Below are 25,932 nucleotides of genomic sequence, written 5' to 3'. Positions count from 1 at the left end.
CGAGAAGTACGAGCGAAATGTCAAACCTATATGTTTTGCTTATCACCGAGTGTACCGTAATTGGTGTTTACGAAACCAGACTAGTGGCTGTTTACTGTTTAATCCTCGAAAATGAATAACTTTTGAAATATTACGGAAATACTGGTTTCGGAGTGTCATTTAAGGCGAGATATGAGTGCTTGATGTGAAAGAAATCAACATTTAACTGAGCGTAAGGTAACGTACGGTAGACTGACCCTATTTGCGAAATACCGGCCTACGGTACCGGTGTACCCCGGCAGCACTGCACTGCTGCGCTGCATTGTGCGGCGGCGCGCCGCGCTGGCAGTGGCATGCCATGATGGCAGGCTCCCGTTCTCATCGACATCGATCTTGCGCTCCGCAGCTCAGCTAGCCTCGGCCGGCGCGACTCGTCTCGTGAGTCATGGACTGTTTGCCAGCCCTGCGTCTAGCCAGGAGGCTCCTACTAGAGAGCTCGAGAGTAAAAGTCATTTACTAATGTATGCTTACCATGCTTACTCTCCTGCTCTCAGTCTCAACGGAGCCAGGAATTGCTTCCCATTCATCTGCGTGTACCGGTACCGCCAAACAAAAAACTTTCGCCCCCAATATTTATACTTTTCTTCTAACTAAATCGCGCGATTTGCGTGCTGTAGCCAAGGGCAAGCGAAAGACAATGAAATCAAAAAAGCGATGTAAACACGGTGGCAAGTTTTCCCCGTCTTTTCATAACATTTTTCTCATTTTTGAATGAATTTTTGTAATGAAATCAATATCTTAGAGAAATGTCGGAAATGAAGTTGTATACCATGTACATGATTTAAGGCTAGATCTTTTAGAAGGAAAGTAGAAATTTTGGGGGCGAATTTTTTTTTGGCGGTACACGCAGATGAATGGGAAGCAATTCCTGGCTCCGTTGAGAGTAAGCATAAGTTAGTAAACTTATGATTTGTACTCTCTAGGCATGCTAGGTCTACTAACCCAGAGAGCGCGGGCCGGAGCCCAGAAGCACACATATGTGAGCCGTGACCCCAAAAACGTGTTTAAAGGGGTGTTTTTTTTTTCAGTTTTGGCCGCGGGCCGCGCATGCACTTGTTAAGGGTATCAAAAACACTGATTTACCAAAAAAAGGTTGGTTTTTAAAGACTGGTCAATGGTCAATCACGGGGTCAAACATTTAGAGTTGAGGGAATTTTTTCCAAAGCTTTTTTTTTAAGACTAGGTAAATGTGTTTAGGGTATGTTTTTCCCCAAGGCTTGGGCCAAGCTTTTTAGTTACCTTGGGTCATGTTCTGCCGATAACTTATTTAGGAGCCAGACTGTGTAAATAAAGCCCACTAAACATGCTAATAATTTGTTTATTTTGCACACACAGAAAAAATTGTTTAGGGGGTGTTTGGAAATAATTTGGTCACGCATGTGTACAGCAATACATTTGACTCCCCCCCCCCCCTGGGTGACACATGAGCTGATGAGAGAGGCAGAGCAGAGTATCTGGCCAATGGCAATGCAGGCAGCCAACTTTGAGCAAATTGCCACTAGCCATTTTTTGCCGGCAGATTTAACTTGCAAAAATACCATCATAATCTAGCATTTTGTGATGGAAAGTAAGATTTTGTTGATCACTTTATCTTTCATTAAAATTATTTTACAATATTTGATTGTTGATAGACACACCCTAATTCAAGATGGCTGAAGCGGTAAAGGTAATTGTGAGATGTCGCCCTCTCAACGCGAGGGAGAAGAGTCTTAACTGCAAAACGGTTGTGAAGATGGACGGCGGGCGTGGATTCTGCGAGATCTTCAAACCCAACTCCAAGGATCCTTCCAAGTCCTTCACGTTTGATGGTGCTTACTTTGTTGACTCCACAACGGAACAGATCTATGGAGATATCGCATACCCATTGGTTGATGTAAGTAGTAATAATAATAACAACAACGACATAATAATAATAATAACAAGAACAACAGCAACAATAACAATAATATAGGATTTGTATAGTGCACGTATCCACCTTGCTAGGTGCTCGAGGCGCTCCTATATCACCCCGGCTAAGCTAGAATACCGATTCTGGTGCGCATAGCTTTTTGAGGAACTACTTCCTGCCTGTACCCATTTACCTCACCTGGGTCAAGTGCAGCACAGTGTGGATAAATTTCTTGCTCAAGGAAAACACGCCATGGCTAGGATTCGAACCCACGACCCTCTGTGTGAAAGGCGATAGTCAGAACCAATAGACCACGACACGCCCACACTATTGATTATCATTAGTAGAGGCGTACTATCCATATTGGAGACTCTCTTCATTATTAGAATCTTTACAAAAGGATAACAGAAAGAACACCAAAAACAAGGGGGTTATTCCTGACCAAAATTTTGTCTTGCTGAGGTCAAAAGCCCATTTGTTCTGTGTGTGGATGATATTAAACAATTGATATGAATACAGAAGTAGACTGAATTTATTATATACATGTAGATAGATGGTGAAGAGGAGAAATTTTTCATGAAGAAATTGCTATTTTTTAATCATATTTTTTGGCTGCAAATGTAAAAAAAGTCTTCGACACTGATACTGAAGATAATTTCTTGAATGGGAGAGTCTCTCCAATATTGGCTGTGCATCTCTGTTGATCATGACTGTTAATATTCTGATTTTCTTCACGAATACAAAAGATAGAATGCCCTAAGGAAAAGAAAGATTTGGTACATTGTGCAGACCTGCCAACCAGTACGTTTTAGCCGTATTAAGTACGTTTTTGCAACCAAAATACGGCAGTACGTTTTTTCTTTGAAAAATATGTTTTTTGTAATTTTTTTTTACTAAATCGTAATTTATTGAGAAAAATAATATCTATATGTCTCTATTTCATAAAACGTACACAAATATGGTTATTAGATCAATGTAATTTCAGGTAACTTGTTTTTTTTTTCAATCATTTTGTTAAAACCAGGGTGAAGATATACACATGTTTTAATGTTTTTTTTTTTCATCTGCAAGAGCAGTGCGCATTTTAGCTTGCATGCAGCTTGAGCGCCGCGATGAGCGAGTGCGTCAAGCATTTTATTATGAAATACACTTTTTTGGGGAAAATCCTTTTTTTTTTATCACGGAATACAGTTTTTCATTCCCAGAGGTTGGCAGGTCTGCATATTTATCTCACACGGTAAAAATACTGATTTTTTTGTCAAAATACTGATTTTGGGGATAAGAATACTGAAAATGCAAAATACAACTTAGCAGCTCTGATTGTGTATAAAGAATGGCACAGAATGGGATACTAGAAATAATCCAAGAATTAGGAAAAGATGATTGAAATCTTGGCCCGAATGAGTGGAGTATTTGTGGTATTCCATGAAGAAAGGCATAGATCCTAATCTTTAAAGAATAGGCCAGTGTGCAATAGGCCTGAGCCGAACCAGGCGGTCCACAGTTGCCCAACTGAGGCCCTCGGTCACTGGTGCAATTCTTTTCCAGTCTGATGGACTGCTATGCAAATAAAGAAAAACAAGAATTTCAGTGTCACCAAAGAGTTAGAACATCAACCACTTTCCGGCCTTTATTTCTAAACTTTCACATGATTGTATTTCCAAACATCAAATCAGCCAAGTAGAGCCATGAAAATACAGTACCGAGCAGGATTTCTCAATTTTCTTGCTTGAATCTATCGGCCTGAAACGTTGTAATCCCAGTTCTGTTTGCATTGTTTGCGACGTTTAGTTACTCCTCGACCATCCGATGGGTTACTGGACAATTTTTCCAAACGATTTTCTGAACAAACCGCACACATGCAAGAATGGTGAAGTCAACTTGCCCAAAAAAGATCCAAGGATTAACTTTACGTAAAGAGATTCATCTCATGGGTAGAACTCAAATAAAACAAAATTTTATCTCTTCCCAATCAATTTAGTTATTACCTTGCGAGCTTTCACCCACTTGTGGCTAGCGCTGACTCTCCGTACATGTAGGTGGGGAAGTATCAACAGCACGATAGTCCCAAGAATTAACTTTGTTTTGAAACATGTCCTTTTATTCTTTTACAGGGTGTATTGGAAGGTTATAATGGAACTATATTTGCTTACGGTCAAACTGGATGTGGAAAGTCATTTAGTATGCAGGGCATCACAGACCCTGCGACCCAGCGGGGTATCATACCAAGAGCATTTGAGCATATCTTTGAGAATATTCAGGTGAGTATATTGTATAAGTAACCAGCCACCCCGAAACCAACAAAAAGTCGCCAGGAAAGGTTCTCTGTAAATAGCCGAAATGGTAATTTGGTTTTTTGAAAAGCAAAAAAAAAATAAAAAAGAATAAGCAAATCAAATTACTTCAATATCTGAATAAAGTACATGTATTTCTTCATCTTCATACTGTCAACATTTCTGGTTGTAAAGTTAAATAGAACAGAAAATACAAGAGTTTCTTTGACACATGTTTTTGTGGACTGCTTGGAAGTTTCACCGAGATTGCATGTAGTGTGCATATCTAATGCTTGAGTGAACTCCAAACTTCAAACACTGTTTTCTCCTTAATTTTAGAAGTTGTTACTGAAATTAAAGTGCGACCCTAAGTCACACTTAAATCTTTAAGAAAAAAACCTTGCCCCTGATATAAAAAAATTGCTTTGATTTGGGCTAATACTCGAGTTACTGAATTTCTACTAATGCAAGTTAATCTGTAGTTTATTCTGCACCTTCAGCAGTGCAGTGTGATGTGATGGAGAAGCACAAAGTACCAATCAATACCAGTTATTGATTTTATAGTTCTCATCAATACCATTAAATACTGGGACAATACGTACTTTGTCTAATCCCTTTATTGTCCGTTAGTTGCTGGGTTGTTCATGGTATTTCAAGCATTTTGGAGGTAAAGTTGCCCGGAGCCCCCTTGTACAAGTAATTGTGTCCCCTGTTGAGAAGTAGACTCCTTTTTGTAGACCAGGGTCCAGTTTTATAAAGACTTGTCATAATAACAAATGCACAATGTCTGTAACAAGATTACTATCAGCCAATCACATTGAAGGATTTCAGTAGCTTTCAATTGTTATTGCCAAATTGTTGTTATAACAAGTTTTGTGAAACGGGCCCCAGATTGAAAGTAAACCCATCAAGATTCCATTCTCGTTGCTTTGCAGGTTGCTGAGGGTTTGAAGTACCTGGTGAGGGCGTCCTATCTTGAGATCTACAATGAAGAGATCAGGGATCTCCTTGGAAAGGATGCCAAAGCTCGTCTGGAACTCAAAGAACATCCTGATAGGGGTGTCTATGTCAAAGGTTAGTGTGAAAGGTCAACTGTAGGTAGTATTGATGATGATTGATGCTTTGCGGCTCTTGTGTTTCAATCTGAGGGACGAAAATTTGATTCCTAAACATGGCATACTTTCCTTCAGAGTTCATTGAATGATTGTTGGGCCGATTATCAGGATTGATCATATTGATCAAGTAGGAAAGAGTTCCTTTTGCGACAGCCACCCTAACCCTACTCCTACTCCTAACCCTAATATATTTATATATATTTTTCACTTAGGTCTTTGGATGGCTGTCGCAAAAGGAACTTTTCCCATCAAGGATATATGGAAAATCATATACAAATAAATTGTACGACTGATCTCCTAGGGATGTGTTACAAACCCTAGATGATATTATTTTCAAATCAGGGAGTCATTTCATGAAAGTTGACATCACGGACTAAATTGTCAGCTCTTATTTTTACTAAATTATTGTAACCAGTTACTATAGTAAAACTCAGAGACCAGTGCTTTACAGTTGATCAAATCCAAGGATATCACTGAAATTGTCAGATCTAACGCTTTGTCTGTGCTGACAACTTTCATGAAACACTCTCAAGAATAACATGCATTTTTCCTATCTAAAAGGGGTCATTCTTGACAATAACGTTTCTTGTCCTCTTTCTTTAGACCTGACCATGCATATTGTGCACAATACCCGCGAGTGTGAACAGATCATGGAACTGGGATGGAAGAACCGTTCTGTGGGATCTACGTTAATGAATGCAGACTCGTCGCGTTCACATTCCATATTCACCATTCATATAGAGATGTGTGAGGTGGACGATGCCGGGGAAGACCGCATCAGGGCGGGGAAACTCAACCTGGTCGATTTGGCTGGTAGCGAGAGGCAGGCCAAAACTGGTATGATTGAAGTTTTGTTTCCTATTTAATTAGGACTTGTTATGATAACGAATGCACAATTTCTATTACAAGTTTACTATCAGACAATCAAATTGAGTAATTTCAGTAGCTTTTAACTGTAATTGCAAAGTTGTAATTATGAAACAAGACCCACGTAAGGTCGTAACAGTTGCGAAGTAATGGTAAAGGAGTACAATATGGTTGAATTTTTTTTTAAGTACATGGTTGAGAGAGAATACAATCCTTAAGAAAAATTTGAAGACCAATACCATTTCAAATTTGATGATGATTTTCAGTCAAAATTGATGCATGAAGGATCTTTTTTATAACATGGTCTTGGTTGACCTAAAAGTAAGTATTATCTAAATTTGGTTACTGAGCAATGTACCTTTATACTTTTGATAAAAATGTTATATACTGAGAAAGTGGGTTTAGCCATGATGGTGTCAAACAATCTGAGGTTTGGCCATCTTCTAGTTCTGTAGACCAATTGGATATGAACCGTACTGCTGCTGCTGCTGCTACTGTTACTGCTACTGTCAAATGGTTGATATTTATACCTTCTCTCATATTTTGTTTTAGGTGCGACTGGTGACAGACTGAAGGAAGCGACTAAGATTAACCTCTCCCTCTCTGCATTGGGAAACGTCATTTCAGCGCTGGTAGATGGCAAGTCTAAACACATCCCCTACCGTGACTCCAAGCTTACCCGTCTTCTACAAGATTCTCTTGGTAAGTGCATCAGGGTCCCATTTCATAAAGACTTGTTGTAATAACAAATGCACAACTTTAACAAAACTATCAGCCAATCAAATAGAATGATTTCAGTAGCTTTAAATCTTTGTGAAACACCCCCCCAGGACTTCAGAATACAGGCTATAATGATTAATTCTTACGTTTCAGGCGGCAACACCAAAACCCTGATGGTGGCTTGTCTGTCCCCGGCCGACAACAACTATGATGAGACCCTATCCACCCTCCGGTACGCTAACCGTGCCAAGAACATCAAGAACAAGCCCAAGATCAACGAGGATCCGAAGGACGCCCTCTTGAGGCAGTATCAGGAAGAAATCAAGACGCTGAAACAGATGTTGATGGGACAGATTCCTATCCCTGCTGGAGGATTTCCAGGTAAGGAAAAAAAAATGGTACAATTGGGCAATTCCATGTGTCGTACGGGACATTTGGACAATTTGTAGCCTCTTGGCTGAATGCTTGAGCAATAAAACTTTCTTTTTTGTCAATGATAAAGTTAAAGCGGATAGTGATTTGAAAAAGTGATAACCATCAAAAAATGTTTGAGTACGGGTGAATTTAAAGGTGGAAATGTTATATGTTGTTAGACACAGAACACTTTCACCCCTGATTCATCAATGAAAAACATATTCTTGTCGGTTGTCATTTTTTTTTTTTAGATGACTACCCAGAAATACTTTTAATATGACCACAAAACAAATTGAAGTTCCTTGTTTGTTTGGACTTCTGGTTGAAAAGTGTTGTGAAAATGGCCGATTTTTCTAGCATGGAATCGCCCAATTATGATTTTTATTTAAATCTTAGATCTTAATAAATGAAAATATATTAAAGATAAACAGAGAGGAATTGTGAGACTTATTAGGAAATTTAAATTTTCCAGAGCTACATGTATTCTAAATAGGCTCAGCACAACTGTCTAAATTATTTCATGAAACACTCAAATATCACTAGTCCGTTGTTTCTTGCCCATAGTGCAACATTTTTAGCTGTAGTCTTATAGTTATTGCTCAATAGAATGGCAATTTTTTTTTTTTTTTCTTATTAAACTTATACCACATATCAATATTGTGGGATGAATGATTAAATCCTTGTACCATTTCAAACATTCCTCTTGTCCAAAAGATTTAAAAACAAAACTTAAAACAAAAATATTGAAAATATCAGACAGGTTATGAACTTTAAGCACTCCATCTTATATGAAGTAAAAAATTATTTTTCCCCCATCATTTATTAACATTTTTTTTTAAAGGGCTGATGAAAAAATCTTCCCTCTCATTGTATTTCATATCAATAGCTGATTTTCAAGTATCCATGTAACAAAATTTTCCCTTCCCCAACCTTCATATGTGTTATTAACCAAGCATTTTTGACTGAAATTTAAACCCCATTTTTGAAAACCAGACATGGAGTTGATGGGTGAGTTGTGTTTTAATCTCTGTGTGACAACTATCAGACTTTCATCTCAAACACTAGAAATTCTTCCCTTATCTAACATTATATGTCACTCTGTCAGTGTTAAGTTATGTCTAACCGAAGTTTGGAGGAAGGAGTGAGACTGTTCACACCAAACCCGGGCCCTGTCGTACAAAGAGTTGTGATTGATATGATCAGTCACAGCTTTGGAAAGCAAGTAACTTCAACTAATTACTACTATTATCAAATGCTTATGTCTGTTGATTTCTTGTTAAAAATAAGCTGCATACTCCTGCATGCATCAGTCTTGACAAAGGTGCTCATCTTTTTCCCCTTTCATCAAAATACAGTGAGTGAATGCTCTCTATGAAGAATGATATATGACATTAATGGATTTCTTAGCTGAGAAAGATCGTATCAATCACAACTTTTTTGTAAGACGGGGCTTTGGCGGTTTATACAATTTCCTTCCTAAATTGGAGAGATGATATTTAACACCATATACTCAAGTGTCAGGTGAAGTGCTAACTGTAGCACTTTGGTGAAGGTTTTATGTAGGATTTTGATGCTAACAAGAAGTACAAGGGTTTTCAAATTAGGTGATGAGCTGGTGCTGGTGTAGGGCCAATATTTACACCAGCCATATCATTAAACTTGATGTGTGGTTTGAGCCAGGACTGACTTCATTACATGTTGAACTACATACATATCAGTAACATGATTTTATGATTTGCGGACCGTTATAATAGTGCTGAAGTGATGACACAACGTCTCAAACATGTTTTTTTTGGGGTATTTCAGCGTTTTTATCTATAGTTTATCTCAACCAAGCATGATGTTTAACATCCATTGCCCAAATGGAATCGGTACAAGGTGGCTCAAAATGTGGCTGTATGAATACCTAATGACACCTGTTGCTATCAGTGGAAATGTCCACTGATTTCAATGGGCCCTATTAGGGTTTCATTTGACCATGCATCGACCATCATGAGCCACTTCATATCAAATTTGGTTTGAGGAGGTTTCTCATCATGCTATAGCGAAATATGAGTGTGAAAATAACCAACACCAACACCAAATTAAAATCCCCCTTTGCCTTCACTGTCATACACAAATCATTGTTACACCTGAAATTGATTATCTTTCCATTCTCACGTTATTCATAATTATTGATTATGTTATGTGATGCTCATCAAGGTTATTGATTCTAGTCAATTCTGTGTGAGTAACTGTTTTTTAATGCACCACCTATCAGAAGGAATGGAAGTATTGGTTGAATTACAATGAACCTCTTGTCCAAACTCTTGGGGTGTAGGTTATTTGTATTACAATCTATATTTATTATTGATTAAATGAATAATGAAGTGTTTGTATAGCGCACATATCAAAGCACTTCTACAATGTATATTACCCCTGCTAAGCTAGTCTACCAATTCTGGTACTGACAGCTTTTTGAAGAATTACGTCCTGCCGGTACCCATTCATCTCACCTGGGTTGAGTGCAGCACAATGTGGATAAATTTATTGCTAAAGAAAAACACACCATGACTGGGAATCAAACCCACATTGAGAGGCTTAACCACTAGACCACAATCATGCCCCCTCCATTGATTGTTACTTTTGTGCACACAATGTGCTTTTGACTTAATACTCTTAAATGTTTATTTTATGTGCTTAGAATCAGTAACCTTGACAGTGAGTGATTATGAATTAATGGCATTTTAAATCATTGTTGATTCTCTCATTAATCTAAACATTAATGCACATGTACAACCTATTCATCATTATACATGTATCTTATCTATAGGCCTTCATTCATAGAGTCTCCAGACACACAAGCCAATATAAATTATACATGTACATGTAGGTAGACATTATATAGGCCTTTTCCCACATGATTTAAGGCACTGCACTTGGATTTATACATATATATTACTCTCATTCTGTAACAATTTTTTAAGTTTATTTCCATCTTTATGTACTTCATGGTTTTTGAAACAGGGAAATGGATACATTTAATTGTTCATGGAGTTTAGGAATACTTTGTCACCTCATTTATACTTTTAAACTTTCATGTGTTATTGTGCGTTCCACCTGTAAGTTTGTAATAACTCTCTACTAACAAAAAGTGTGCAACTACAACTACTAAAATGTCTTTCTTTTGTCAAATGTTGGTCATTACTCTTTTTGTTAAGAGCACATGACACTTTGACTTGTGAGTACAAAATAATTTTAAATTTCTCTGTAGAATGTGTTTCTTTGTAAATTAACACAAAAGAAACAATATTTTTACGATTATCTGTTGTTTGGCTAAAGCTTATAAGGTGCTGCTAACTACACAAATGGGTGTAAAAAAATTATTCTTAGTTTGTAAAAATGTGAATGTTTGTGAGTTTAGGAGCTACACGGAAAACAGTTTTGGCATTTATTTAGGATGATTTTATAATTCCACTTGATTCAGGGTCTTAAAAAAACACACACAAAAATTGTTATGATAACAATTTATGTAACATGTCTACTATCAGCCAATCAAATTGAATGATTTCAGTAGCTTTAAACATAACGTTTTATGAAACAGGCCCCAGATGTAGATCTGTTGAAACAACCTTTTACAGCCACATTATTTTGGATTAATTTTGCTCTTTAAATTACTTTCCAAAATATGAATTAAGAACTTTTATTTTTTGCAAAATTAGCTTCTGCTTTGATACTCATTTCTGTCTCGCCTGCGTAGCGGAGCGAGACATAGGTATCACTATTTCCGGCGTCGGCGTCATCGTCAACAATTGTGTTGTACACCCAATAACTTTCTATAGCTTCGAGGTGGGATCACCAAATTCATACCAGAGGTCCATCTCCTAAAGGCAGAGGTCAAGTACGAATATGAGTCAAATTTGAATAAGGTCAAAGGTCAATGAACTTTCCATGACTGGCACAATTGTGTTGTACACCCAATAACTTTCTATAGCTTCAAGGTGGGATCACCAAATTCATACCAGAGGTCCATCTCCTGAAGGCACAGGTCAAGTTCGAATATGAGTCGAATTTGAATAAGGTCAAAGGTCAAAGGTCAATGAACTTTCCATGACTGGCACTGTGCTATGTTGTACACATAATAAATTTCTATAGCTTTGAGGTGAGATCGCCAAATTCATAACAGAGGTCCGTCTCTTGAAGGTGCAGGTCAAGTTCGAATGTGAGTTGAATTTGATTAAGGTCAAAGGTCAATGAACTTTCAATGACTGGCACTGTGCTGTGCTGTACACACAATAAATTTCTATAGCTTCGAAACAGGTATTAAAGATATCTGACTGGTACTGTATGTTCGGATGCTTTTTGCATCTGTTTGTTCCTCTAATGGCATGACCTTATCTGTTTGTTCCACTAATGACATGACCTATAGTTTTGACATGCAGTCACTTCATGACTGCAACATGCAGGCGAGACAACGCTTGGCGTTTGCCTTGTTTCTATTTTGTGGAATTAGTGTTGTACAATGCCAATGTAATATCAAGCTATTCTGTTTTTTAGTTTGATTTTTTGAGTTGTGTTTGATCGCAACTCTTATTTGTAATATAATGTTCTTGCTGAAAGTACATTGGCTAACTGAAATTACACAAATGGTAAATGTAAGGTTATTGAATGGTAGCTCAACAGTTCATTGTTGATACACCTGTAGGTTGGGTTAGGGATAGAAGATGCACTGTATCAGGTATATTGGAAGGAGGGAAGTAAGCAATGGTGATTGTAGTCTGCTTCACTCAAGGGTCTGAATGTGCAGCCTATAATGTCTTGTGTACTGAAGGCCATCTTGCTCGGAATTGAAACAGCATATGTGCTAGTCTTTGCGTGGAGACCCGCTTGTTGATCAAAGTTTCAATCAGGGTCTGTGCCTGCAGACTGATATGAGTGTAAGGTAATTACCTATGTGTTACCAGCAGTAGTCATCAGGCAAGGTTTTCAATAATTACCCAAAAGTAATATCTGAAATTAGCCAAAATCCAAATTTTGAGAATTAGCTCATTTCTGTTAAAATTTGATGTTGATGAGTTGAGATAAATTTGTTACTTTGACACCACCATGACCATCATTTATGGCCGGGTCCCATTTCATAAAAAGTTGCTATGACTGCCGGAAGTTTACCCTACATATATTGCACAGTATGTACATGGACACACATGAGTGATCCCAACCTGCAAACCATAGTTTGTCCTTAGTTTTTGTACCTCTCACGGAAATTCTTCTTCATTAAAATCAATTTCTATGTTGTTTTGTCTATCCACCATCAGCTGGGGCTTTGGGCGGGGCCTTGACCAAGCCCCTCTCTCTCCCCCCACCCCAGACGGTACAAGCATCTGAATCCGCCCCCGCCCAGCAGGCCAGCCCAGAGGACATCAATGTCGTGAAGGATCAAATCCAAAAGGTAAGTAGTCATTGGGGAGGAAAGAAATCACATGGCGGGTCATGGCGATTTTGCCCTTGGAATTCTTAATTGTATCAAGCACAGCTGGAAGAAATGAAGGCACTGTATATAAGCAAGATCAGATATCATTTATTTGATATAACTTTAATATAACTTTAATTTTATTAAATAAGAAGAGATATCATATAACTTGTATTTTCATGAGACACCCTGTCTTATTTTTTCTTTTATGAGACACCCTGTCACATTTTTTCTTTTAACCCTTTTTTCCCCATAGGATTATCAAGCCCAGCTGGAGGAAATGAAGGCTATGTATGAGCAAGAACAGATGTCTAAGGCTAAGCTTCAGCAGGATATGGACCAGCTCAAATCCCTCTATGATAACAAACTAGCCCAGGTCTCAGAACAAGGAGGTAAGTCGATTCAATCAGCTTGGAATGTTGATAAAAAAAAAAAATTGTACTTAAGGGGCACTCCAGGCTAAAAATAACATCTTTTGAATAGATAAAGAAAATCAGATAAACACTTTAAATCTAATCAAAATTGGACAAGGAAATTACAAATCTATGACAATTTGCATTATTTAAATAAAACCGTTCTATGCATGCCTTCATAAATATTTATTGAGCCAGCCGATGATGTCATTACCCAATTTATTCTTTCATATTTTTTTAATGAAATTATCTTTATTTACAATATATCCTTTAAGAATTAAAAAAAAATGATGCTTACTGATTTGATATATAAGATAATCATTGCTTCAACTTATTTTGTTTCAAAGGCGACATATACATGCATGTATGAAAATATGAAATGATGAGGATTTCAAAAGGGAAAGTAGAAAAATGACATCATCAGCCCACCTATTGAACATGCATAGTTTTGCATTTAAAGTAAATCGCTGAAACTTAAATTCAATTACTTTGTTATTCGTTTCCTATGTATATATTTTTTAATCCACTAACCATTCATGCTATTTTCTGATTGATTTTGTTTTGAGCAGGGGAAGCCTCACCGTCAGAAGGAGGTCAGAAGGTCATCACGTTAGAGAGGGTTCAACCTCCTCAAGATGGCGAAGCTGTTGCTAGGTCAGATACTTCAGGCAAGCCTGCTACTCAGGTGAGCAATCTGTAAAAAGGGAAAACTTTTAGGGTCATTCTAAAGGGGGAAAACCATTGTCATAATGTGTTATTCATCCCATCTTCTGGTTTCCGCATTTTAATCTTCTGGGGTATTTTATTTGAAGAAAATCGTATATGGATGGCCATTGACCTGTATGTGTGCTTGGGGGCAGGTGATGCTTTTGTTAGAATATGCAAAGCAATTTGTTATCATCTGGGCAATTCCATAAAATGATCAACCTTTTTGTACGTCTGAACCCCCTTTTTCTGTAGTTTTACTCCACTGTATAAAATGACCAAGACATGGTCCTTTGAGAACATTACAGACTGTCAAGAGAACAAGAAATCAGAGACAGAGAATTTCATGAAGGTCCCACATGTAGGGGGTTGGACATACGTATTTTATGGAATTGCCCATTTGTAACAAAGTCACTGGTTTTGGGCATTTATATTAAGATAGGGGAAATTGCGAACCACTGAGAGGAAATGCAATGCGCCATTTCGTCTTTTGCCAACTCGTCCACTCTCCACATGGTCTACTTTCATTTAGTCTAATGCCATTCCGTCCATCAACAATTCGTCTAACAACAATTTGTTCCAATCATCACTTCGTCCAATAGCCATTTTTTTTCTATGACAATTTCGTCTCATAAGCAGTTGGTCTAACATCCATTTCATTTTACTCAATTAACACTTAATCCAATTACACCAAATGGTATATGGACTAAATGGCTATTGGACCAACTGGTTAGTAGATGAAATGATGAGTGGACAAAATGGCAATTAGACCATGTGGATAATACTGTCAATTTTTCTTTATGAGTGGTGCTGTTGTCTAGTTGATCATAATTTTAATTCTTTTTGACATTTTTTTTTGAGGATTGGTATAGGTTATCTATCAATGATTTTTGCAATTCTTACATTCTTCTGCTTCCATTGAAAGCAATTTGACATTAGGGCAGACTTCCTTAATTTTTTTTTAATTTCCCCCCACCTTTTAGCCCTCCAAAGGCCTTTTATTGCGTCAAATGATATCAAAATATACACAAGCAGACATTATTACACAATAAATAAATGAGCTCAAACAATAATACTACTTCACATTTCTCTCAAGTAAATAAAGAATGAAGTGACATCCATTTAGTATTAAATTTGTTAAATAAACCTGATATAGAAATATATCTCTCATCTTCATAATACTGAATAATTTCATGAAAAATTTCATTTTCCTTCTTTGCTTTAGGGAGAGGGCGTACCTCCCGAAGCAGAGCCAGCCGCCACTGAAGATGAGGGACCGTCAGCACCCCGGTCCTCACCTAAGATGCCCAGGAAGGACCAAGGGGGAGGCTTCCTGGATCAAGAGGAGGCCATGAAGAGGTGAGTATGCACTTGATCAAAATTCACTGCTCGCACACTTACTACTACTGCTGACTGGTATTATTGGCCATTACTGTCATTAAATATACAGAACAATTGAAACATAAAAACAAATGAGAGTACAAAATAAAAAATGCCTTGAAAAAGCCTTTAAAATTCCTTGAAATTTCAAGGCTTGAATGTCCAAGGCTAAGGATTTGATAAAGTAGGCCTCAAGGTGCCCTAAGGCCAAGGCCGAGCATCAAGGCACTACAACACTGGTATGCACTTGAACCAATGCTTTGAGGACTGATATTCCAGTGGGATTAGGTTTGAGGTTTGGGCTTATGCCTTGTTTAATATCCAGCTTTTTCCGTGAGCATTATTGCAGGACCAATTTCATGGATTCAAACTTTAACTGTTAGGATAAGGTTAAAGAGTCTGGTTTAAGATTAGGGTTTGCCTTAAAAGTTCATGTTCTGCTTGATACGCAGCTTTTTTCATGAAGCATTGTTGCATTCACGAATTTTAGAGTTAATTGTAACTTGAGTTTTTTTTTAACTGCTGTTATTTCCATGTAATAATAATAATAATAGTAATAATGATGATGATGATAATGAATATAATAAATGACTCTACATATCGACCCAGGTGAGGTGAATGGGTACCAGGCAGGAGTAATTTCTTGCACTGAGCGCCGGTGATGGTAGCTCGAGCTAAAGCTGGGGTAATAATAGCAGCGCTTTGTATCCTCAGGCAAAAAGCGCTTTATAAATCCAGCTATTATTATAATTATTATATAATGCCAAAAATATATGCATATATTCTTCTGCACTCTGAGAACTCCTGAAATGCATGAAAACAAAATAAGATATAATCATATATAACCCAAATTGTCTCTGTTCCCTCTTTGATAATTATATTACATAATATCTCAATGTCTTTGGTAGATTACAAGCCCTGGAGCATGAGATGGTTGGAGGAGAGAGAGCCACCGATGAAGGTCTGAAGGAAAAGAGGAGGAAGAAGTTGAAACATGCAGAGATGAGGAAGCTAACCCTCGCTAAGGCCATTGCCAAGATGGATGACGACGGTATCATGCTGAACATCTATAGCAGCATTGAAGATGAGCTTAAGGCTAAGAATGAATTGCTCAAGAAGGAGCAAGAAAAGGTTAGTAGTGATGAGATACTCCTCAGGGAGTGTTGAATGTGTATATAGTGTATGTACAATAGTATCATGCCTAACATATATAGCAGCATTGAGGAGGAGCTTAAGGCTAAGAATGAATAGCTCAAGAAAGGATCAAGAAAAGGTATGTAGTGATGAAAATTCACCAAGCATCTTTCACACTTTTTTTTTTCATAGTTGAGGGCAGCAGACTGTGAAATCAGCGACTTGAATGCCGAGTTTGAGTTTGAGCGTATCGATTACCTGGACACTATACGCAAACAGGAGAAACAGGTCACCATGCTACAACAGATCCTTGACAAAGTGCAACCTTGTCTACGGAGAGACTGCAACTATTACAATCTGGATAAGGTAATTATAGAATGAGAGAGGGAGCGAAAGGTCCTTTAGGAAGGTCACAGATGGAGGAGGGGGGGCGGGTTGCATCTACACACTTTCTGGAATTGCACTAAAATGTATGGTTATCTTTATCATCGTTATTGTTCTTATTGTCATGATAAATCACATCATTTTCTTTTTTCTAACTAATTAGATAAAAACAGAGTGTTCGTGGGATGAAGAAGATGGAAGCTGGAAGCTGCCGGACCTCATCGTTGTACGAGATAAACTCCCCAACTCTCTCCCCGGTGGAGCCAGCATGCCGGGAGGAGTGATGCCTGGAGGTCGACAACCGATGCCTCAGAGAGGTCAACCCGAAAGGTCAATACCAAATAACAATCGACCTCAGGTCAACGGATACTCCAACGCCAACGGGATCGGCCCAAGCGCTTATGATGAGCCAGAGGAGGATCGATATCGACAGGTATTTTTATTTCCATTGCCGCTCCCTACACGGGGTATTTAAAATGTTTCTGTAGAGGGGAAATTGGGTGATTTCAAGTACGGTGTTGAAACCTGGTGTTGTGACAACACCAACACCATACTTGAAATGATGCTGGTGTTGGGATTGACCTCGGAAAATATGACTTATTTCCGGCAGTTTCTGTTGAGCGATGGTGTTGAATCTCTTTTGCTGAACCGAGCATCACAGCTGGTGTTGACCATCTACGTGTAATTTCCCTACTCACCAACACCTCGGGGATAAGGGAAAATCATGATTTCAAGTTTGGTGTTGATGACTTGAAGCCCCACCAACAGGCTGCGAACAGGATAAAACATTCCAGTAAATTTAGATTTTTCAATGTAACCAACACCGAACTTGAAATCATCCAATGTTGCCCATTCTTCACATAGTGACATGTGGAGCGTATCATTAAGATTTTTTTGTCAAGGATTTATACAAACAGATGTTCCAAGCTACTTAATTCTTTGCATATGATTGACTCAAAGCAAGTAAGTGAAAATGGCAGAAAAATAGACTTGAAATAAATGAAATGAAATGATGAAAGAAAAAAATAACATTTGATCAAATATGTATTTTAATGATTAATTTTCCTGAGTGAGTTATGAAGTAAATGATGTTGGGCCAAATATTTTATTTTACCATAAGGCCTAGTTCCTTACTCTACCCAAAAGCTGTACTTTTATTTCAATGCATCTCTCTTTCCAAGCAGGGAAATTTCATTCTATTTTATTTTAAAAAAGGGCATTGGAAACATGTTATGTATTTCACATATTTTTTTAGGTTTGTGACTATACTCATATAACGTGTAAGGTATTGGTGAGCTATTAACTTTATTCTCAAGTTTATGTACTGAGTTTAGAGTCTCTGTGTTTTGACCTTGTTTCTTGTTTTCAATTCCTAACAGAAATTGAACCAGTCTAATCACGATTCTGCAATAGATTATTTCAAACCCAAGAGGGCCAACAAACTTCTAAACAACTCAGATTCAAACAGGAATTTAAGTAAGTTCATTCTATTCATCTTTGTATCCGTCTTTAATTCATTCTGTTGTTCTTGTTGTGTGTTATTATTATTTTTTTTTTTGGGGGGGGGTAATAGACAAAATATGTGTATATTTTCATGTACGTTTTTGCAATCAAAATACGACAATACGTTTTTCTTTTAAAAATACAATTTTGTTTAAAAAAAAATTTCTTACAAAATCATAATTTTTTGAGAAAATCATCTCTATATGTTTCTATTTCATAAAACTTACACAAATATGGTTATTGGATCAATGTAATTTCAGGTAACTTGTTAAAAAAAAAAAATTATTTTATTAAACCAGGGTGAGATATACACATGTTTCAATGTTGTTTGCAAGAGCAGTGCGCATTTTAGCTTGCATGCAGCTTGAGCGCCACGATGAGCGCGCGCGCCACACATTTTATTATGAAATACAGTTTTTTTGGGTAAAATACAGTTTTTTTTTCTCACAGAATACAATTTTTCATTCCCAGAGGTTGGCAGGTCTGCTTTCAGTTTCTTGGGTTTTGGAAAGATCAGAGAGAAATACTCAGAGATGCAGCACAGACTTTCTGTAAGGTACCTAGCATTCTAACTTTCGTTCATTTCTCCTCCCTCATAGCTACTGACCTTCCGATGCGAGGCCCATCCCCTAATTTCCTCACCAACAACGACATGACCGCCGCAGCCGTCCACGGCCAGCTCGGTCCCTCCGACGTTCCCATGAGACGACCCATGCGGCTGGAAGCTCTCCCCACCGGAAAGTCCAAGAAGGGTAAGAAGAAGCACAACACTCTGGAGCCGCTGTAAGAGAGAAACTCGCTGTGCAATCACCTATGGTATGCTACTGGACCCTGTTTCACAAATTCATCAGAGTATGCTGCTGTTATAAGCTACTAAAATCCTGCAATCTAATTGGCCAAGAGCATATTAGAGAAATTCAGCTTCATGAAACAGTGCCATCCATGATGGCAAAGGGGTAGTCTTTAGTACTCCAGCAAGCCAATGCTGTCAGTCATATATATAGACTTGTGTAGAGCAGGAAAGCGTATGCATGGCTGAAATGAATCCATATTAATGAATTCATTAGAATATTTACATTATAAGAAATAGCAGTCAGCAAACCAATGCTGTCAGTCATAAAGATTGACTTGTGTAGAACAGGAAAGCATATGCATGGCTGAAATTAATTCATATTAATGCTTTACCATATAAGAAAGTGTGCATGAAGTTTATGATATATTGATTATACCATGTGCATGTGTGATCAATCAAGCTTCGCTCGCTTCACCTTAAAAAAAAAAATCTGTAATAGTTATCTATAATCCTGTACCTTGTTTGATCTAATTACGAATATGGTAATTTTGGTCATGGATAATTCCCTTGTTAGGGAGATAATGAATTACCACCATGTTCTGGATATAATGTGGTGTGGAACAATGGGGTGGTTAGGGGCTCCAGCCCTCTTCCCCTGCCAGGGGCTTTTTAGCAGGTCCCTTTAATCCAAGCTGAGTCAAAACATTTCTTGGATAGTGCTGCTGTTGAGTTTTGATAACAAATACGGCACTTCAACAAAACTTATTGAGAACCCCTGGTATTGACAATCAAGACTTTAGAAATCATTAATGGAAAAAATCAGTCATGGGAAAGTTCTTCAACAAAGATATAAAGAAGACGAATGATATAGGCTTTTCTTATTCCCTTGAGCAGACTTTTTCCAAATTTTGGAGTGGCAGAACTAAAAGCACTCACTCAAAGATTTAAAATATATTATTAGACTCTGTTTGCTTTAAAGGCTTCAAGTTGATCTTTTTCTAATTTAAAACTCGAACAATGTTACTTATAAAAAAACCCTAGACGAATTCATCCTAAGAGATAATCTCAGCATTGGCTGCCGCTTTTGTCATTGCCTTTATGAGTGATGCTGTGAGGTGAAACGTCGGCGATAGATACGTCTTATGTGGAAGACTGCGGACATGGCTGAAACAGTCACCGCCTATACACTCTGTTCTTGCACAAGTTTTTATTTTTTTTTATGGACTAGGATTCGCTGCATGTTTTTCGCAATGAAAAACTGCCGCCGGACATTTGTCGATAAAAGCAACAACAACTAACGCAAGACCAGAGTGTATAGGCGGTCTTCAACATTATACGTATTGCTTACAATTTGTGTCACAGCATCAGATTTGTAAAATCAAAGACAAAAGCTTCAGCCTCCGCCTCTTTCATAGGCTACCAAAAGTGTTGCATGAAATCCATCTTAATCTTTATTGAATGTCTGCAGCTGTACCATAAGCATTGATTATGTTTCTTTGTTAGAAAATACTGTCTTGAAGAACTTGAATGTCTTTCTTTTACTTTTATCATGCAACTGCTCATGGGTACTCATGTGTATTAAATTCAAATGCTTTAGACATATATGGATATTATTTAGAGTTATGTACATAAATATTAAGATTGTTTTTTTTTTTGTAAAGTATTTATTAGAATTTAACTGATGCATTCCTCTTCCTTTAAAGATATAAATATACTGTATATTATCATATATTGTCATTATTATATTTAGCCACAAAATATGTTGTAGATCTGCATGTGTGTATTAAATGTGTATGAAAGTAACAAAGATGTGTAAATAAAAAATAAAAAATAAAAGTATTATGCGTTTCCTGATGCCAAAGGGGGAAAAAGAGTGTATTATATTCAAGATGATATATAAGTTCACTGAATGCAGTGTCAAATTATTTCTTAAAAGCAAAACTTGACCTTTGACCTGCAGAGGCCATCTATCCAAGTAGATTTTTCTGATTACATCTCCTTTTGATTTTTAGCGGTGCTTGAGCCGATATTGATATGAATTCAAACATGGGAACTGTCGCTGGAATTGCTTTGAAAATAACGCTCAGGATTCCGGCATTGGCATATTTTGGGGAAAAAGTTGTACATGTATGCATATTATCATGAGTAGAGGATGCCCAACACTTTTCTTGAATGAAACACAGATGTAGAAATAATTTTACACAATTTACAATCGCTCTATAAGTTCTTATATTCACAGTGAAAGGAGACTATAAATTTTCAAATTTGTACATATGGAATTATGCTAATATTGTGTATAAATATAAATTGATGTTATGTTTATCTAACGCGCTGAATCATGTCTGTGCTTGAATATTTAAAGCTGTCTTATTCCACCTTGTAAAAAGCAGAGAATTAAACTATTGACGTGTAAAGGTCCTCCGACGTAGTGTATTCAAGATTGAGCTATTGATGAATATTCATTAGAATTACATGTACATGTTTGTATCATTGAGCTATGAGGGTAGTAATGAATATTCATAAGTATAATTGTTAACCTTTGAAGGTATGAATATCCATTAATTTATAATGAATTACCGGTACATGTGTATGTATGTAAACCATTTATCCTAGTTTGGAATATTAATGAGAAATGCAAGTTTTTGTTCTTGAACTCTGAAAAGTCACACATTTTTCATTAGCTTTGTCACATCCAGAATATAACTTGCAATATAAAGATATTCATAAATGTATATTAATATTTAATTAAATGAAACATTGATTTTTATTACGTACATCATCACTTAAAATTCGATTATTGCAAATAATGAATATTCACTGGACACAACTAAAGTAACTTATTTACTTGAACCATTGAAATATCCTAATGGTCTCTACTTTCCAGAAAAGTGACACACTTAATGGTCTTAATGCATAAGCATAATATGTTGGTAAACAAGTGTATTGAAACATGTATGTTAGTAACAACACTCACTGTCTGATTTGCTTGGAGTAGCTGCCAAATATTTGCCAAAGTTGTACAGTTTTTGAGTGACGGAAGACATCCGAAAGCAAAAGACAATTTATAAAGACACCATACCAAAGGGTAATAGTATAAGATATAGTCAGGGGTAGTACAGCGCTCCGTGCATCCAAGGAATTAATCCTACCATGCACCCATTCACCTCACCTGGGTTGAGTGCAGCATAGTGTTGATAAATTTCTTGCTGAAGGAAAAGGTGCCATGGCTTGGATTTGAACCCACGACCCTCTATTTAAAAGACACGAGTCAGAACCAGTAGACCATGACAAACCCATGTAAAACAAATAGACCAGTTCGTAGTTACTTCGGGGACAATTTTGGTCAAATGACCTTTCATTTCTTTCATTAAGATAGGTAGATTTCAAAGCAAGATATTACGTATGCATGCCTTACATAGCGGGATGAAGAAATTGAATAGCACATCAATGAACACTCTATGAAGTTATTTGTTGCATTTCTACTTTGAATGCATACTAGAGGATGTTGTACAATGTACTTGGCGAACTGTGAAATATACCAATCATTCGTGGACGCATTTTTTTTGTGGATGTGAATGAAAAACACAATTCAAAAGAATATATGAATAATCAAGACATCGAATTTGGTGCTTATCTCATTAAATTTTAAACCACCATGTCACTTTAGTACAAATGACCTTCCTCTGATCATGCGCAGAATCTTCTGATCATGCGCAGAGAGGAACTACGAACTGGCTTATTGAGCATGTCTTCGCCATAATTTTTAGATTGGTAATACCAATTAGATTTCATTTCATTTGCTAACTATATATATTCTTAAAAATGCATATTTGTTTTTAACCAGAACTTGTCAATAATGTGTTATTTTGCTGAAATTTTATTTTTCTATATTCATGTCCATATTATGCACTGTTTTATGCCATTTCTATGAATTATTATGCATTGTTTTTAGTGTGTGCTGTGCTTATTAATACTGAAATTAATTTTTTAAAACTTTTGAATGAATTCTAATAAGACTTTTATTATAAAGATATTACTAAGTGAAAAGTTTACCTTGTAGAGATTTTATATGTTCAGAAATTTTAATATTATGAATATTATTTTAAGCAGTATAAAAATCACAGATCACCTAGTGTTATATGAATTTGTGAAAGACGGTATGTCACCTATTTTTTTATGATTTTCATTATAAGGGCGATTCCATTCTAGAAAAATCAGCCATTTTCACAACATTTTTGTACTTGCTGTCCAAGCAAACAAGGGACTTCAATTTGTTTTGTGGTAATAATAAAGTACTACTTGGTAGTCATGTACAAACGACAACCAACAAAACAATTTCATCCATGGGTGAATTGGAGGCGAAAATGTCCCGTGTCATACGGGACATTTCTGAGTCCGTAAGACACACAACATTTCCACCTTTAATTCACATATAATCAAACATTTTTCGTAATCAGTTTTTCACATGACTCCCCACTATAACTTTATCCTTGGCAAAGAATAAAATTTTATTGCTCAATCATTTAGCCAAGAGACAAGAATTTGTTGTTGAAATGTCCCGTACGACACGTATGGAATTGCACATAATCGTCTTCTGTTGTCAGAAATTCCTTTTCAGCGTATGTGTTGAGTCCTAGAAGGAAAAGAAAAGTTGATAGAGGTAAAAGTGAATTAATAATAGCTAGTTTTTATATAGCGCTTTTCCCATAACGGCTCGATGTGTGTTGCAGCATGTTGCTACTAACACTGGTCATTGGATTCATTTCAGTCTGCACGAAAAGTGCACAATTTCCACTCCCTGGGGAGCATTCCTTGCATTCATCGCAGCCTGATATTATGGCGCTGGCAAATTCAAACATTCAATAATTGACAAAATTCTCCTGTTCTACAACCCTACTTGTCGACTCAAGCCAGCCTTCTCTCCAACTACTCAAGCCTCTCAACTTTTTAGTCTGGTTAAAAGGTCTAAGGACTGTGCTCATTTCCAAAAGACACTCTACTTTCTAACCTCCCACTTTCTGGCCTCTCCATTTCACTGCTACCTCCATCCACTTTCTTTAATAGTCTATCTAATTACTAACTGATTGGGATTTTTTCAATTAGTAATTAGATAGACTATTAAAGAAATTGGATGGAGGTAGCAGTGAAATGGAGAGTTCTATCTAGGAATTACCATTGCCATATTTCTAAAATACAGCCTTTTCTAAGCTGCCCTCAACATTTTTTAAATTTTGAGATATGAGGTTTCAACAGCCCAGCCACGATACGTATAGGCACGTATCCCAGGTGGAGCTAACCAATGCTGCGATGTGTTTGTATACCACTATCAAGAAATTAATTGCAATTTATAGTCTGACCGAAATATACATATTTTGTGAAACACCCCCCCCCCCTAGATCTACATTTTATAATGTGTTGAGTTTATTCATGATGTACGCTTATCAAGTTCTGTATATGTAAACATAATGTATCACAAAGTCGATAATCGCATCATATTCAGTTTAAAAAAACACCAATGTATATATACTTGCCAAGATGTTTTCTCAGTTATCAGTTCTGTGCAATGCAATTTGTATTCTACATACATTCCGGATAATGTATATAGACAAAACTGGAACATATTTAAAAGTTGACATATATATGTATGGGCAGTCTGAAAAAAGTATTTGAGCAATATTTTGAAACTGGTAGGTTTTATCAGCATTTCGTCCAAAGCATTATTTCATAATTATGCTGTTCTTTTACACAAGATTTGATCCACAACAGGTGATCTGGGCCCCTGAACACAAAAGTGTGACATAACAGAAATGATGGAGAAAATATATGACTGAATAATTTTCATTGGTTTATGGTAGATGTCTGTTAACAAAATGACATATCACATTCATCTTTATTGGCCATGTCATTCAGTGATTGATTGAAAAAAAAAATATATTGAGGAATCAATTTTAGCACTGACTTCTGGGCCTGTAAGATGGACAATTTTATCAACAACAAATGCTATTTTACATGAAGAGTCTCAATTTAGGGCTTTGTTGCTGTAATATTGGCTATTTATTGCATTTATCTTCTCATATTTCATCCAACACAGACATGCACATGTAATCTGTACATTTTTTTGTTTGTCTTTGGACTGGAGTTTCGTGATATTCAAGATGTACACTTTGTGGTCTATTTGTGATGTGTGTGTCATAGTCATATAGGAATAAATTAAGCAGCATATTGAGAAATGTTATTTTTGTATATCTTCATAGTTCTGTAGCCGAGTTTCAGGATTGAATATGTGGTTAATTGTGATCAGGGGGGCGTTTCATGAAAGGAGTTGTCAGACGTTTTATCCGACAAGTCCCATTTTATCCGACAGTTACCATAGTAACAGTACCTCTCAGCCAATCAACATCAGAGAAAGATGTCAGATCTGACAACTTGTCGGATGAAAATGTTGATGAAACACTACCCAGGAGAGCTGGATAAGGAGAGGGAGAGAAAGAGGGAGAGAGGGGGGGGGGGGGGTAAGTTGAAAGTATGCCAGGAAAAATAGGCGAGAAAATTGAATAAAAAATAAAGCAAGAGGATGCGGGGGAATGCCAGAAAGAGAAGGAAAGGAGAGTCCAGAGCAAAGCTAGATAGTGAAAGGGTAGAAAATGGAAAATTGAAGGGGGGGGGGGGGAGGTGAAGAGACACCCCCAAAAATGAAATAAAATAAATAAATGAATAGATAAATAAAATAAGAATAGATAAAAACATAGAAAATTAAGTTGAAAAAGTAGAGGAGGCGGGGAATGCTAGAGAGCAAAACAAAACGGGAGAAAATTCCTAAGCAAGTAAACAATACAAGCTACTAAAGGTACAAGG

At 36.9% G+C, this 25,932-nt stretch overlaps 1 protein-coding gene across 2 annotated transcripts; it reads left to right on the top strand.

Annotated features, from left to right (window-relative positions):
• The first annotated feature begins 14 nt into the window (after positions 1-14).
• On the top strand, positions 15-21,956 carry LOC129263779 (kinesin-like protein KIF17). Of its 2 annotated transcripts, XM_064100957.1 has the most exons (17): positions 15-216; positions 1,671-1,912; positions 4,042-4,188; positions 5,136-5,274; positions 5,919-6,152; positions 6,735-6,884; positions 7,056-7,283; positions 8,310-8,324; positions 12,611-12,744; positions 13,022-13,157; positions 13,748-13,863; positions 15,109-15,242; positions 16,172-16,394; positions 16,590-16,763; positions 16,945-17,214; positions 18,161-18,257; positions 18,884-21,956. In XM_064100957.1, exons 2-17 carry the CDS (start codon positions 1,688-1,690, stop codon positions 19,069-19,071), a joined length of 2,610 nt encoding a protein of 869 aa, XP_063957027.1. In that variant the 5' UTR covers positions 15-216; positions 1,671-1,687; the 3' UTR covers positions 19,072-21,956. The 2 variants fall into 2 exon arrangements, with proteins under 2 accessions (XP_063957027.1, XP_063957028.1); XM_064100958.1 differs by lacking the exon at positions 8,310-8,324.
• The last annotated feature ends 3,976 nt before the right edge of the window (positions 21,957-25,932 follow it).

The sequence above is a fragment of the Lytechinus pictus genome, chromosome 6, assembly GCF_037042905.1.
Source record: "Lytechinus pictus isolate F3 Inbred chromosome 6, Lp3.0, whole genome shotgun sequence".
In the NCBI taxonomy this organism is placed as follows: Eukaryota; Metazoa; Echinodermata; class Echinoidea; order Temnopleuroida; family Toxopneustidae; genus Lytechinus; species Lytechinus pictus.
Note: the sequence above shows the minus strand (reverse complement) of the source record. Positions and strands in the feature narration are given on the sequence as shown.